This window comes from Colletotrichum fioriniae, assembly GCF_027942845.1.
Source record: "Colletotrichum fioriniae strain IMI 355084 chromosome Unknown scaffold_6, whole genome shotgun sequence".
NCBI lineage: Eukaryota > Fungi > Ascomycota > Sordariomycetes > Glomerellales > Glomerellaceae > Colletotrichum > Colletotrichum fioriniae.
Genome location: NW_027076842.1, coordinates 2,439,535 through 2,453,930, shown reverse-complemented (window position 1 = coordinate 2,453,930; position 14,396 = coordinate 2,439,535). Strand labels below are relative to the sequence as shown.

The window sequence follows — 14,396 nt, the reverse complement described above, 5'->3', positions numbered from 1 at the left end:
ACTTCGTCTTGGTCTACCCGACGCGCTCGGGGCTGGCGAGACGCTCCTCCAGGACCATCTGGTCGCTGGACGGACTCGCCCAGTAGTGAGAAGATTCCCCGGAGAAGGCGGCACCTTCGTCGACATCTTGCGCCGGGTCGAGTCAACCGTGCTTGATATGTCTGATATATCCTTACTTTGTGTATGCTATATTATGACCAGATCTTCGGACAATCTCTTGGCAAAGCCTCGTAGCTAGGTACCCCATATATGCATAGGTTGTGCACTTTGTGAATCATCCCATAATTGTGATTACCATCTGAGCTTGCAAAGCTGACCACTTTCATAACATCAACCAATTTTTTTCTCCGGCTGATTATGTATGGAGGCATCTTGATGTTTAGGTTGATGACATCGTCAACGTCGAGGATGATGGACGCAGACAATTCTCAGTCTTGGCTGAAGTCGAGAGATGGCACCGTCGATTAAGGGGTGGGGAACTACAGCATCGCCGCCAAGGATCGAAATACTTGCATGGCCTAGCCCCCAGACCTTTCGATAGTCGTCTCTGTGCCGAGTATCAGTTTCATTGGGAGTCAAACACATGATGGCAATCTCTGCATACCATATACCTATCACCGTCACGGTTCGGCATGTGATGTCTAACTAGTTCCCGTATACAGCTTGCCGCTCAGAGTCAGGTCTATTTACTTGTACCATCATGGGTACGTAGGAGTCTTACTTACTTTAACTGCCCTAACAGAAAACTTCCGAAGCCTTGCAGAGTCGTATAATGCAAGTACCCTGCTGTTCACCGCCTCAAAGTGATCTTGATTTAAGTTGCGTGTGCCTTCAAATGGGACGAATCAGCGGTGGCTCCTTCAGGCTTGCTGCCGATCACACATCACATATCACGACAAACCTGCGGCCGCATCAATGAACACGCATTAGGTCATGGTCTGGACCAAAGGCCATAGACCAGATACGAAGTACCGCTTGGCAAATGCTGTGCTTCACGAAGATGGGAATGTGTCTCAAGCGTTCGTGTGTGAGGCTGAGACCAAGAGACTAGCTTGGAGCTGAATCTCTCATCAGTGACTGTGATGAATTATGAGAATTTGAAGACTCAGTATGCACTGTATAGATCTAGGTCACTATTCTCACCCATTGCTACTTGCAATGATGCTTCCTAGAATGGTTTGTCACCATTAGCCCATTCCATCCAAGAATAGTCTAACTTTTTGTTCCTATTCATGGCTCTTAATTACTAGATCTTTCACGATATTCCATAGTCTAGAATGAAGATGCTCGCACGGAAGAAGCGAGCATTTGAGAGCTTCAACAAGCCCCCTCCCTCTCCGGCATCTCCCCCGCCTTTCCTCGCCTCGGGCTGGACCCCCGAATGTCTTGATGCATCTTGAACACACCGCTCAGTCTAGACAAACTGATATGCTCTCACACATGTCATTTTTGGGGTCGAGATGTGATTGAGAGCCACAGCTGGAGTGAAGTGGCTGGCTGGAGGCTGATCATGCACGCGACGGGCCTACCCGAGATGGCGAATGTGAGACAGAAACGGCCGAGGCGTGCTGAATGCTGAGCATCAACGGCATCCCACTCATGCCAAAGGACTTCTATCGGATAGTGATGGGCTTGGAATAATCACAAAGTTGACACAAAAGATGACATAAAAGCTGGCCGCTTCCCTTTCAACCTATCCTCACGAACATCGCCCTCAGATCATTACGATTATCTTGTCACCTCAATCTTACCACAAAGCCTCAGCACAACTACCCAAGTCAGTTACGCAACTGCCCCGATTCTCAACATGTCTTCCGACGGAAACAACGGCCCTGTCATTATCAAAGGCATCCACGATGGCTTCGAAGGAGGTATGACTTCTCCATGTAACATGTTCAGACCATGCTTTTTGACGCTGATAATATCAAGGCGAACCATCCATGCGGTTGGAGCTGCGCGACATGGTCGAAAATCACCCGGACCAATGGAACCTGTTCCTCCTGGGACTAGAGCGGTTCCAAAAGGTTGACGAGAAAGAACCGCTCTCGTATTTCCAGATTGCTGGTAAGATGCCCCCCTCTCTACGCTACTTTAGGTCTCTAAGCCCAGCTTCAAGGTATCCACGGTTTGCCAGCCCAGAAATGGCCGAATGCTGATTGGAACAATGTGGGTTCGCAATTCAACGAAGACAAGTTGAAAGATGTGTTTGGTGGGTACTGCACCCACACTTCCATCTTGTTCCTCACGCGGCATCGTGTCTATCTCGCTTTGTTCGAGTTAAGATTATACATAGCTAAAGCTAATTCCATTGCACTGATGCTAAACTTGCCATTCTAGGGAGAGCTGTACAAGCATGTCAATTACATTGCATCTGAGTTCGAGAAAGATGGGAAGACGAAGTACATTAAGGCCGCCAAGACCTTTCGACTGCCTTACTGGGATTGGGCGCACCCTGAACTTCCATTATATCCGGATGAAGCTCTCTCAGCAACGGAACACACTCCAGAGAGACCCAACAGTCAGAAGGGAAAGCTCGAAGAATTTTCTTACAAGATGAACCCGCTGGCCCGATATAAGTTCGGAGAGTATTCCCGGTCTCAGAAGAAGCAGAAACCCGAACTTCCCGGCGGCGACTTTGACATAATTCTGGTAATTTTTATCGATGCTCTCATAGAACTTTGACTTACTCCTATCCTCTAGAAAGGAAAAAAGCTTGAAACCTCGAGAACCTTCGGTAGTCTCAGTGACCCCGAAGAGAAGAAGGCTCTCATTGAGAAGTTGAATAGCCGCGATGTCGGCGCCAAGGGTATGAACGTGTCTGAGAGAATCATCTTCCTTCTTCAGTCGTATACGGACTTTGGTGCCGTGTCAAATAACAAGGCATTTGGCAATAAGAAGGATCCTCAATTCGAAAATTGGGGTAGCATCGAAGATGCCCACAATGCTGTCCATGTATACATTGGAGGCTACATGGGTGACGTCAGGATCGCTGCTTTCGACCCCATCTTCTGGCTGCACCACGCCAACATTGACCGTATCTTCGCCATATGGCAGGCCTGCAATCCTGGGAAATACGTTACACCGCAGTATCCGACCGAAGACACCGTTTTCCGGGCGAAAGACGTGAAGGAGGACAAAGACACCTCATTGCCTCCGTTTGCTCATGCGGTGAAGGAGGATGGCAGCCAGGTCTTCTGGACATCAGTCGGAGTGGAAAACACCAAAGATCTCGGCTACGTCTATCCGGAGACTCAGAGCAAGTTTAAGACTAGGAAGGACGTTCTCAACGAAGTCGATCGTCTTTACAAGAAAAGAGCCTCCTTCGCCAACATCTTGCGAACCCAGCCAACAGAAGCTCGTACTTTGCGTGCGCTTCAGGACCGTGCCAAGGCCCATTTGGGGGTCTCTAGCACCGAGGACGTTGAACTCCCGGCCGGTCGCGACCTCCGCAATTTGGCAGTCGGCAACAAGTATCTCGAATGGCTGGTCAACATCAGAGCCAACAAACACGAGCTGGATGGCAATTACATTGTCAATATCTTCATCGGTGATCCCTCGGCCAGCACGCATCCTCTTCTGTACATGAAGGACCACGCTCACGTCGGATCTTTCGCCACCTTCGGTCAGGACGAACACAGCTCGTGCGAGAACTGCAAGAAAGGTCGCGAAGAAGATCAGAGAATCACTGGCCAGATCCCTCTGACCATCGCTCTTGTCGAGCGGTACTTGGCTGGACAGATCGAGAGCCTTGCACCTGAGCACGTGGTTGCGTACTTGAACGACAACATTCGATGGAAGGTTACGCTTCCCAATGGAGAGCTGAAGTCGCCGGGGGACCTGAGCAACCTCCTTGTTTGCGTTGTATCGAACGAGGTCACTTTCAACCCCAATGACCCGACGGCGGTTCCAAAGTATTCGGAAGAGGTCATTGCTTACGAGAATATCACCAACGATATTCCTGAGTCCTTCAATACTGGTTATAATGGCGGCAATTACTAGGAAGGTGGAGGCTTGACGATGAACGCTGATGGTGAACATAGACTGCAGTCTGGTGAAATTAGTTGTGAGCTTTTGGACGTGGCTTCGGAGAATGGGGGATTCTGTAACGCGCCTATCGAGTACAAAAAAATTCAGCATAGCCTGAACATGAATTTTTCATGGTGTCTCTTGGTTTCATGCTATCTGAAGAAGTTTTTCGTTGAGGTTGGCTGCCACGTACCTATCGATCCGGACTTGTGATAGCGAATTGGCAGATCTTTTCTGCTGAGATCATCTCTCTGTAGTAATTATTATGACTATCTTCCGCTTGCCTTGCGCATACTTTTCGACACAAGACTGCCATGTGACTTGCGCCGGAAGCCCAAAGGGTATATGTTTCCGTCGGCTCTGACGACGATGCTTTCCGCACCCAACAGCAAGTGGTTCTGGTTGATGGCATCGGGATGTGGGCTGTAAAGATTCCGAAACAATAGTGATTATTCTTGAAATACTCCTTCTGGTAGATTAAAGGATACACATTCCGCGTAGAGGTCAAGCGTAAACTAACTCACATGCCCACCTGCTGCTCTCCGTGTTGCCTTTCCATAGGCCAGTGGCCACCCCTTTCACATTCTCCCTTGCCCTATACCTTAATTCTGGGCAGTCCTCGCCTGTCTGGCAAGCTGTAAATGACAACCAGATTAGTATTTCTCGGCCAGATCAAGTAAGGAAGCTTGTCCGCCGAAATCCGTGATTGGCTGAACCTAGCTCGGACTAGCCCCACTGAAACCATCGGCCCAAATCCCGGCCGTAGATCGGAGGTGCCCCCACAACGGCCTCCGAGAGACAGCGCTAGAACGGTGCTCCCGTTCTTCCCTCTCACGGCAACATCCGCCACCAAAAGAAAGAAGTGGCTAGAATCTGAAGAAAGCTGGAGAAGGCAATTACACTCGGCCGGTGGATGGAGAGACAAATTCATCATCACTAATACCCACAACCCGTTGGCCGAATCGGTCCCGTGATGGGAGTTGGCTGTGTGTCGGAACACACTGAGCAGATTTTAACTAGCATTCGTGGGTTTTGCCTAGCCCCATTTCCAAATAACCCCAGAAGCTTTGTGGGGTTGTACCGAAGTAAAGTTTACTGTTGTGGCTTGTGGTCACGTTTTTCCCGGCGGACTTTGGATCTTTTTTTATCAACTTTGGTCAGGGGTCATAGAGCTGTGGAACCTTCATAGACATGTTTATGCTCTTTGCTGGGATGAAATTGACCAGAAACGTCAGGTGGTGTTGGATATTAGCCTGGACTTCACTCATGCCACTGCGAGTGTCTTGCACTGCTCCTAGCATCCCTTATGAGTGGCCCCTAGATTTCACTCTTGGGTTTACGGTGTCATCTTGTCCCCTATTCAGATAGAATCATGCAGAAGAGAACTGCAACAAGAATTTGGCGCATTACTGAGACATTATGCTAACTGATACGTTCTCGAAGTCAGGTGCCAGACCGGGAGCTTAATGTCTTTCGTGAATCGTCAAGCTGTATTCGAATTAGCCTCAACGCCGCAACACGTTTCCTTCCACGTCCTGTGGAAGACGCGTCACAAATCAGACTACACTGCATTCAAAGATTGTCCAGGACCAGTGTGACGCGGCATACCGGTGGTCAGGGTACCAAGGATCATTGGACGAACCAGAAAACAACCCTCCAAGCGTCGGGAGTTGGATCCCCACCCGAACAAGGTTCGTCCGGACCATCAGCCCTACCGTCATCTCTTCCATTCACGCTAGCTGTGACTGACGTAAACTGAACCTTTGGGAGTAGGTCTCCACGGCCAAACTGGGGTCGATGCGAGCATACGGCTCGCACGTCTATACACTGCGCCCCGGCGCTATGAGGCGTACAGACGGACCACGTGTGGAGCCGCGTCTACTATGGCAACGCCGTCGCCGAGGACTCGGGAACCGCAGCATCGGGATAAGTTTTCAAGCTTGTTATAAAGATGTCTGCCCGGGCACAATGTTGCTGATTGTTTTAGGAGGCATCACCGCCATCATTCGCTCTCTCTTCTCTCATTCACTCACTTGTCTTTCCTCCACACCGGCTTGAACTTCCACACCGGCTTGAACTTCATATCCTTCTAATATGTCTAAGTACTCCAAGGCGGCTCTTCGCGCTTTGGCGGCCAGAGCCAGCACATCCTCCCTGGCAGATGTGTGCACTGTCGAGCACGTGCAGAACGCTTTGCCTTCCAACGGAACTCTTCTTGGCATCGATCTGGTTCCCTCTTCCGTCACTGCCAGCCCGGTCTACAATGCCACCAGCGGCGGTGGCATGATGGGCGGCAGCAGCACCCCCCTCACATACTGCAACGTCACCGTGGCCTACACCCACACTGGCAAGGGCGACACCGTCAACCTGAAGTACGCCTTCCCGAGCCCCGACGTCTTCAAGAACCGCTTCTACGTTGCCGGCGGTGGCGGTTTCTCCCTCTCCTCCGACTCCACTGGCGGTATCTCATACGGTGCTGCCGGAGGTGCCACTGATGCCGGCTACGACGCCTTCAGCAACAGCTACGATGAGGTCGTCCTCTACGGAAACGGCTCCATCAACTGGGATGCTACTCACATGTTCGGGTACCAGGCCCTTGGCGAGATGACCCAGGTTGGCAAGGCCATCACCAAGGGATTCTACAGCATGGGCGCCGACGACAAGGTCTACACCTACTATGAGGGCTGCTCCGACGGTGGCCGCGAGGGTATGAGCCAGGTCCAGCGCTGGGGTGAGGAGTACGACGGTGTCATCGCCGGTGCCCCGGCCTTCCGCTTCGCCCAGCAGCAGGTCCTCCACGTCTACTCGTCTGCCGTCGAGCATACCCAGGACTACTACCCGCCTCCCTGCGAGCTGGCCAAGATTGTCAACTCCACCATTGCCGCCTGCGACGGCCTCGACGGCCGTGTCGACGGCGTCATCTCCCGCACTGACCTCTGCAAGCTCCAGTTCGATCTGAAGTCCACCATCGGCGAGTCTTACTACTGCGCTGCGAAGACGAGCAGCTCGCTCGGCTTCGGCTTCAACAAGAGACAGGCCCAGGGCAGCACCACCAGCTACCAGCCTGAGCAGAACGGCACTGTCACCGAGCAGGCCGTCGCCGTCGCTCAGGCTATCTACGATGGTGTCTTCAACTCTCAGGGTCAGCGCGCCTACCTCTCCTGGCAGATTGGTTCCGAGCTTGGCGACGCCGCTACGGTTTACAACAACGAGACCGACGCGTGGGAGCTCAGCATCCCCTCCACCGGCGGCGAGTACGTTACGAAGTTCGTCCAGCTCTTCGACCTCGACAACCTCTCCGATATGAACAACATCACCTACGACACCCTCGTCGAGTGGATGAACACCGGCATGATCCGCTACCTCGACAGCCTCCAGACCACCCTCCCCGACCTGACCCCCTTCCAGTCCTCGGGTGGCAAGCTCCTCCACTACCACGGCGAGTCCGACTCCAGCATCCCCGCCGCCTCCTCCGTTCACTACTGGCAGTCCGTCCGTTCCGTCATGTACCCCGACGCCAAGGATGAGGAGGCCATCAAGTCCCTCGAGAACTGGTACCAGTTTTACCTGGTCCCCGGCGCCGGCCACTGCGGCACCAACAGCCTCCAGCCCGGCCCCTACCCCCAGAACAACATGAACATCATGATCGACTGGGTCGAGAACGGCAACAAGCCCAGCCGCCTCAATGCCACTGTTACCTCGTCCACCAACGTCAACGCTGGCGAGACCCAGATGCTTTGCCAGTGGCCTACTCGTCCCGTCTGGCGCGGCAACAGCTCCGACTTTGACTGCGTCAACGACGTTAAGTCCATCGACAGCTGGACCTACACCTTCCCTGCTTTCAAGGTTCCTGTTTACTAAGTGCCCGCTGGATGATTCTTCAAAAATCGGGCTCTTTCTTTGTCATCTGAGACCGGAATGAGAGACAGGATGTAGGAAGAGCGCTGCATCAAAGTTTGTTTCATTCGATATCGCTCTGGGGCATGTGACAAATAAGCCCGGGACGAGACTGTACATAGCTTAGCTTTCATTTCAGTATATACATATTTGCAAAGAACTCCAACATTGATGGCCAAGTCCGCATACAGTCTCGCAAACGTGATGAGAGAGTTGTCAAATCGCTGTGATCCTGTCATCGCCCGTCTCCTTATTGACACTCACAGCAACCTGATCGTCTTCCTTGGCGTCCGAGTTGCTTTTGGCTTTCAATTCCACTGAAGACGCCTCGCCAACTTCGGACTGGGTGCTCGTCTCCTCGTCAGTGGACCCAGTGTCGTGCTTCTTATCCCTTTTCAAATAGTAGTGCATGATCCAGGTGAACATTATCAACGCGATTGCGCATCCTAAACAGAACGAGAAGCCCTTCCTGTACCTCGGCGACTCCACCGTCGGAAACGTGAGCAAGGGCGTCCACGCCGTCGAGCTTTGCGATAGCAAGTTAATGAGAACCAGAGTAAAGCTTCGTTCCTCGGGGCTGTCTCGCAGCAGGTTGTTGACCCATCCGTGGAAGACAGAGGACAGAGCATTCGACCAATACATGGTCGCGAATCCGAACCAAAGACCACCTTCGGGAACAGTCCATATCGTCAGGAAGATGAGACCTATGGCGTTGAGGACCGAACAGATTGTGATCGACCAGGCCGGGCCGAGGAACATATCCGAAGCGAAACAAGCGATGAGCGTGTACGCGATCCCCAGCGCGGGGGAGATTGTACCCAGCTCGTTGATACGAGCAGCGCTGTACCGTCCAAGACTCTTGATCCAGAGTAGGTAAGAGCCCGTGTTCTTATGGATGCCCGCGTTCCAGAAGAGGACGTCGGTCGTGATGACGAGCCAGAAGCGGAAGCCGAGGAGGGTACGCTTGATGTGGCCAAACTTCATTTTTCCGTGCAGGACGTGGCCGTGCTTCTCGAGGCGTTCGCGGGCGGTCTCGATGTCTTTGTCGTTGACGCACCACCTGTTGGGCTGATCGATGGTGCCGGGGATCACGAAGAAGCCGAAGATGCCGACGGGGATGGTGATGAGGGCATAGATGATGTACATCCATCGCCAGCCTTCCATGCCTGTGGTTTTTTCCCTCATCAGCTACTGTAGATACAATCAGGGCGGCCTGGATGATGATTGTACATACCGTGGACTCCTTCGAGTGAGCTTGATGCGCCGGCTTGGATGAGGCCGGCTGTCAATGTGCCAGCAGCGAGACCGGTGTAGAAGATGCCGCCGCGACGAGCAATTTCATGGCCCCGATACCAAGAGCCTAGGCCAAAGTCAACGATGCTGTCTTGAGAGTAGAAGAGTCTAATCCGTACCAAAGACGTAATGCATTGCTGGGAAGAATGCAGCTTCAAACCAGCCAACCATGAATCTGTAGGCGGCCAGTTCTGCGTAAGAATGGACGCGATACTGTAGAAGCGTGAAAACTCCCCATAGAACGTCGCAAATTGGGATGAGATATTGGATTGGGACATAGGTCATGATGAATCTGAATTCCTGTTAGCATATAACAGCAGATCCTGAGAGCATCATCCATACAAGAAAGGGATCTGGCCTAAGACCGATCCAAGAGTGAACAGCGTCTGGAGCTGAACAAGCTCGTTTCCATAAAAACCGAGATCTTCCTTCATACCAGCGACGTAGGCATTATTCAAGTTGGATTGGTCGACATATTTGACCCAGTAGCCTTTGGAGCTGGATGTTAGCCAGATAGCCAGGAGACTACATGAGAGATCATACCGAGGACCGAGTAAGGCACCAAGAGAAGGTCAATTTTCGTGATGAGGCGCCTCTCCTCCTTCGTATCATCTGGTGAGAACCATCTCCACTCCCACCACTTGTCTCTTGGGACCGACTCTTTCAGAGCAGATGACATCGTTGCAAAGTCTTTGAGGCACTCGACCAGAGACTGCTAGGATAACAACGATCGAGAATTGAGGTAGGTCAAGTCATACTTGCTCGACGAAGGAGACTCAGCGGATTGATAAATGAGAGACGTAAACGGGCCGGGAGCCCTTGTTCAAAGCTGTATCCCACCCGGAAGTTGCCCGCTATTGCGCAACTCTTATTGAGCTCCTGAGCAGCAGCATCTGGTTCAGCAATTGATGGATGGTCGTAGTGAATTCGGCCGATGCGGCCAAAAGTGGGCTGGTAGTATCGTCAAGCTGTGGGAAGATAGAACATTTGAACTGCCAAGAAGATGGGATTTTGCGATATCGGTAGAGAGCTTTATCGACCAGGTACTTATGTGTTTGGATTGGCTGGCCATCCTGCAAGTTAGCTGACAAAAGCCAGGCGAGGCAATGGTGTGCTGCAACCCCACAATGGTGATAGACAACCTTGCTTTGACGTCTTTCGAACTTGAACCTCATTCGACGAGTAGAACGCTGTAAATAACCGAATATGGCCCATGTAGCGTAAAAGGTTCGGATCTTGTGTGGAAGGAATTTGGTCATTCGGTGTGAAAGCCGAGCCTCAGTTTGCCGGGGGCAAGGTCAAATCAGGTCTATTCCTCAACAAATTTATAAATGCGACCGTTCTCTACCTCAACTCTGACTCAACGCGCAAAGACCGGGTAACAACAACGGGCGGCACAGTGACAACTTCGGTAGCGTTCATCTTACCACCTCTGAAGGCATACGTAAAAGTCCACCCGGACCCAGCACCGCCGTGTTCACCCTTGTTGTTGACAACCACAATGCCGCTCGACACGGCCGGGTACTTCTTAACCATACGAACCACGGCATCTCTCGCCGCCTCCTGGGGGCTCATTCCCCTTCGCATGCTCTCCACAGCCTGATAACAGGGCAAGAAGCGCATCATGATGTCGCCGTCGCCAGTCGCGCCGCATGCCCCAACGTCACCGTCAACGTAAGAACCGGAACCTGTAATCGGACCGTCGCCGACGCGTCCCGGTACCTTGAAGGAGGCTCCATTGGTAGAGGTGCCAGCCGCCATGACCCCGTTCGTGTCCAGAGCCATCATGGAGATCGTATCGTGTGACGCCTGCGCCGAATTTGGGGCAATGAGGTCAAAGTAGCCAGACGAGCTGGAGTCGAGCTCCACGGGCGTGTACGGCCCGCACGCGGCCTTGGGATCCGGCGTGACGTTCTGCCTGTAATTCGACTGGCAGTTTCCGGCCCGCCACGCGGCGCACCGCTCCGCGGAGGCCTCGGTAGTTAAGCTCTCGGCGACGAAGCCGTTCTCAATGGCGAATTCCGTCGCGAGGTCGCCGGCCAGCATGGTGTGCGAGGTATACTCAAGCACGTGGCGAGCGACGCCAATGGCATTCTTGACGCGGCGCAGGGCGGCGACGGAGCCGGACTTCATGGTGACGCCGTCCATGATCATGGCGTCAAGGGTCGTCTCGCAGTTCTCGCCGGGGGAACCGCCGAAGCCGACGCTGCCGTCGCACTGGTTCGCCTCGCAGGTCGCGCAGCCGATCTCGACGGCGTCGAGGGCCGACGTGCCCGGCTTGACAAGTGCCTGATAGGCGGCATCCGTGGCTGCTGTGAAGGGGCCGCCCCAGGTGTTGATGACCATGGGGAACCCCGGCGATGCTTGGCCGAGGACGCGGTGGCCGGTGAGGAGGGAGAGGATGAGTGGGGCGAGGGTGCGGGGGCGGAGGTCCGGCATTGTGAGTGGCTTCCGGAGGTTAAGCCGGGTTAATAATTGAAGGTCCAAGAGGAAGAGGAAAGATACTCAATGGCTAGATAGCATGAGCTTGGCGGCTATTTGCCAGAATGAGTGACGATGGCGCAAGTGGGATGAGATGAGACTGGCCGACCGGTTTGCGGAGGGAGGCTTTAATAAAGAGCACGGTCGCTCAAACCACCGCGCCGGTGTTGGTGTTGTTTACCCCGCGCGATAGGCTGATCTGCGCCGATAGACAGGGGTCCAGGGGGCATTTGAATGCTGGATCCGAAGCGGATAAAGGTTGGAATTGCAGTGAATACCACGTTACTCTTGAGTTGCCAAGCAAAAGCCAATGTCGCGCTATCAACCTTCCTTTCTGAGCATCATGAGGAGGAGGTTGGCGATGCCAAGGAAGGGTCTTATGTGCGATGGCGACGGTCAAGTTAAAGCGTAAGTGTTAGACCATGATCTCGGTCTTGAGAAGAGCGAATCAAGCTGACTACGATGTCTGCCAATTGCCGCAGTTGAGTGTGTGTGTGTGAGAGAGTGAGAGAGAGAGGGTTAGGTTGATGGCATTTGTTTGATCTTGTCTATGAGCTGGCAGCACAGGACCAGAGGCTTGAGCTTAAAGACATTACTCATAACATGTCTGCGCAGAAGTCCTTGACCGCATCCAGAACACGGTTGATATGCTCCTCCCCATGAGTAAGGTTGAGCGCAAGGAACCCACGACGTCCAACATAAATCCTCTTGCTGAGAAGGTAAAAGAAGAAGAGGTCCTGCAACTTGCCTGCCGAAGGACCCTGGAAGTGCAAGCCAATAGCACTCCCAAAACCAGTGAGTTTGACAATGGACGCGTCCTTGGACCCAAATACCTCACGAAGCTCGTCACGAAGCTTGTTTCCCAGCTCATTGTTCCTCTCAAGTGCCTCCCTCGACAAGAGCTTGGTAGCAGCGACACCCGCCGTCATGGAAAAGACGTTGTTGTTCCACGTTCCCGAATGAAAGAGACTCCGCGGCCCCTGCGGATCGTACAGGTCCATGATTTCCTTGCGCCCGCCGAATGCGCCAAACGAGAATCCTCCGCCAAAGTGCTTGCCGATGGTGGTCATATCAGGCGTGATGCCGTAGATCTCTTGCAGGCCGCCGTAGTTGAGTCGCGAGGTGATGACCTCGTCAAAGATGAGGATGGCGCCGATGCGCGTGGCTTCGTCGCGGAGGAATTGGAGAAACTCTTCTGACCCCTCAAGCATGCCCGCTGCGCCTTGCATAGGTTCCACGATGATGATGCCGATATCGTCGGTGATTTGCGAACGGGTGTACTCGATGTCGTTGTACCGGCCGTATGCAAAATCGTGGGGAAGAATCAGCGGGTTGTTAGGCGTGAAAGCCAAAGTGCCGCCGTGATAACCATCCTCAAACACCAAAACCTGAGCGTGAGAGATGATTTAGCGAGAGATCTCCGGCTCAAGAGACTTTAACAACCAACCTTCTTTCTTCCGATGAAGTGCAAAGCTGTACCAATTGCCATGGTGTTCGCTTCAGTTCCCGAGTTGCAAAATCTGATGGCATCGACGCTTTGGAACCTCTCAACGAGCAGGGCTGCCAATTCGCCCTCCTTGGGGCTCGGTCCGCCCAGTGTAAATCCCGACTTGGTAACGCTGTTGATCGCGGCGATGATGTTTGGGTGAGAGTGGCCAAACATGCCGGCGCAATACTCCGATACGAAATCGAGGTACTCGACGCCGTCCACGGATATGAGGTGACAGTCGTGGCCTCCGGAGAAAGCCAACGGGAAAGGCAGGTAATGCAGAACGGATCTGGTCGTTCCTCCAGGGAGCGATCCGGAGGCTGTCTTGTTGACTTGGAGCGAGCCCTGGTTTTCTGCGACATACTTGTCCACGTACGCATTCAGTTGCTGCTCGATCTTCACCGCAGGCTGAGCTGCCTCCCCGTTTTGTTGAAGTTCTACCATGATTTCTCGGTTGCGCAGTACACAAAGTTTAAAGATGTTACACGTCTTGCTGATGAGTCTTTCGTCGAGGAATAAGAGGAGACAGAAACATTCGCATGCCTTCCTAAACAATTGATGAGTTAAATACTGGCGAAATTTGCCGCGGAACTAGGTCCGATCTGACGCTTCTGTCAATCTTTTGCGTTCTTCGTGGACTGTAGATAAGATGAACCCCGCTCGGGTATGCGACATCGGGATGCCGAATCATGTTCGGAAATTTGAGTCAGCCAAAATCTCGGGAAAGATGCACTAGCCAAGGGCTCATACCCGAAACTGGGGAGACTTCTTCCACGTATAGCTTGAATTGATTCTCAAACCTCAGTGTCCTGTCGATAAAGATGTCTGACCTGCCATGTTCCTTTTCCGAAAGCGAAATGAGTTGTTAGCCGACAGACTGCTTGGCAGCATGGGGTGGGTGTCAGGTTGTGTGCTGCTTACCATGTCTGGGAGAGGAGGCCTATGAGCCAATGGTTTTACACGATTTCTCCCCGGACCCATGTGTCAAACACTTCGTTTTCGCCAAGACTCGGCAATCATGTTGCTTGATGTACGGCAAAAGTAGGTCGATTTCATCCTTGTATTGAAGGGAAGAGGAGGGAGACGTGAGATATTTTCGAGGTGCGCAGGTGTGGAACTGGGTGGACTGTTGATGCCGCCTCTAACACTGCTATTGAATGTAAATCTATGTAATTCTATCCTGCTTTTTTAGCCCAAACTATGATGTTAA

At 52.7% G+C, this 14,396-nt stretch overlaps 5 protein-coding genes across 5 annotated transcripts; 2 read left to right on the top strand and 3 right to left on the bottom strand.

Moving 5' to 3' along the window:
• Positions 1-1,807: 1,807 nt before the first annotated feature.
• On the top strand, positions 1,808-3,999 carry N0V96_006068 (uncharacterized protein; the record flags this gene model as incomplete). The annotated part of the gene is made up of 4 exons (XM_065757569.1): positions 1,808-1,871; positions 1,930-2,064; positions 2,342-2,649; positions 2,701-3,999. The coding sequence occupies 4 exons, from the start codon at positions 1,808-1,810 to the stop codon at positions 3,997-3,999; spliced, it is 1,806 nt and encodes a 601-aa protein (XP_065613912.1).
• A 2,121-nt stretch (positions 4,000-6,120) lies between these two features.
• N0V96_006067 (uncharacterized protein) lies at positions 6,121-7,887 on the top strand (the record flags this gene model as incomplete). The annotated part of the gene is made up of 1 exon (XM_053193942.2): positions 6,121-7,887. The coding sequence occupies one exon, from the start codon at positions 6,121-6,123 to the stop codon at positions 7,885-7,887; it is 1,767 nt and encodes a 588-aa protein (XP_053048518.2).
• Positions 7,888-8,139: 252 nt separating this feature from the next.
• On the bottom strand, positions 8,140-9,895 carry SEO1_3 (MFS transporter (Seo1); the record flags this gene model as incomplete). The annotated part of the gene is made up of 4 exons (XM_065757568.1): positions 8,140-9,089; positions 9,158-9,303; positions 9,559-9,706; positions 9,760-9,895. The coding sequence occupies 4 exons, from the start codon at positions 9,893-9,895 to the stop codon at positions 8,140-8,142; spliced, it is 1,380 nt and encodes a 459-aa protein (XP_065613911.1).
• Positions 9,896-10,560: 665 nt separating this feature from the next.
• Positions 10,561-11,655, bottom strand: N0V96_006065 (uncharacterized protein; the record flags this gene model as incomplete). The annotated part of the gene is made up of 1 exon (XM_053193940.1): positions 10,561-11,655. One exon carries the CDS (start codon positions 11,653-11,655, stop codon positions 10,561-10,563), a length of 1,095 nt encoding a protein of 364 aa, XP_053048516.1.
• Positions 11,656-12,293: 638 nt separating this feature from the next.
• Positions 12,294-13,630, bottom strand: N0V96_006064 (uncharacterized protein; the record flags this gene model as incomplete). Its single annotated transcript, XM_053193939.1, has 2 exons — positions 12,294-13,085; positions 13,145-13,630. 2 exons carry the CDS (start codon positions 13,628-13,630, stop codon positions 12,294-12,296), a joined length of 1,278 nt encoding a protein of 425 aa, XP_053048515.1.
• Between the last annotated feature and the right edge of the window lie 766 nt (positions 13,631-14,396).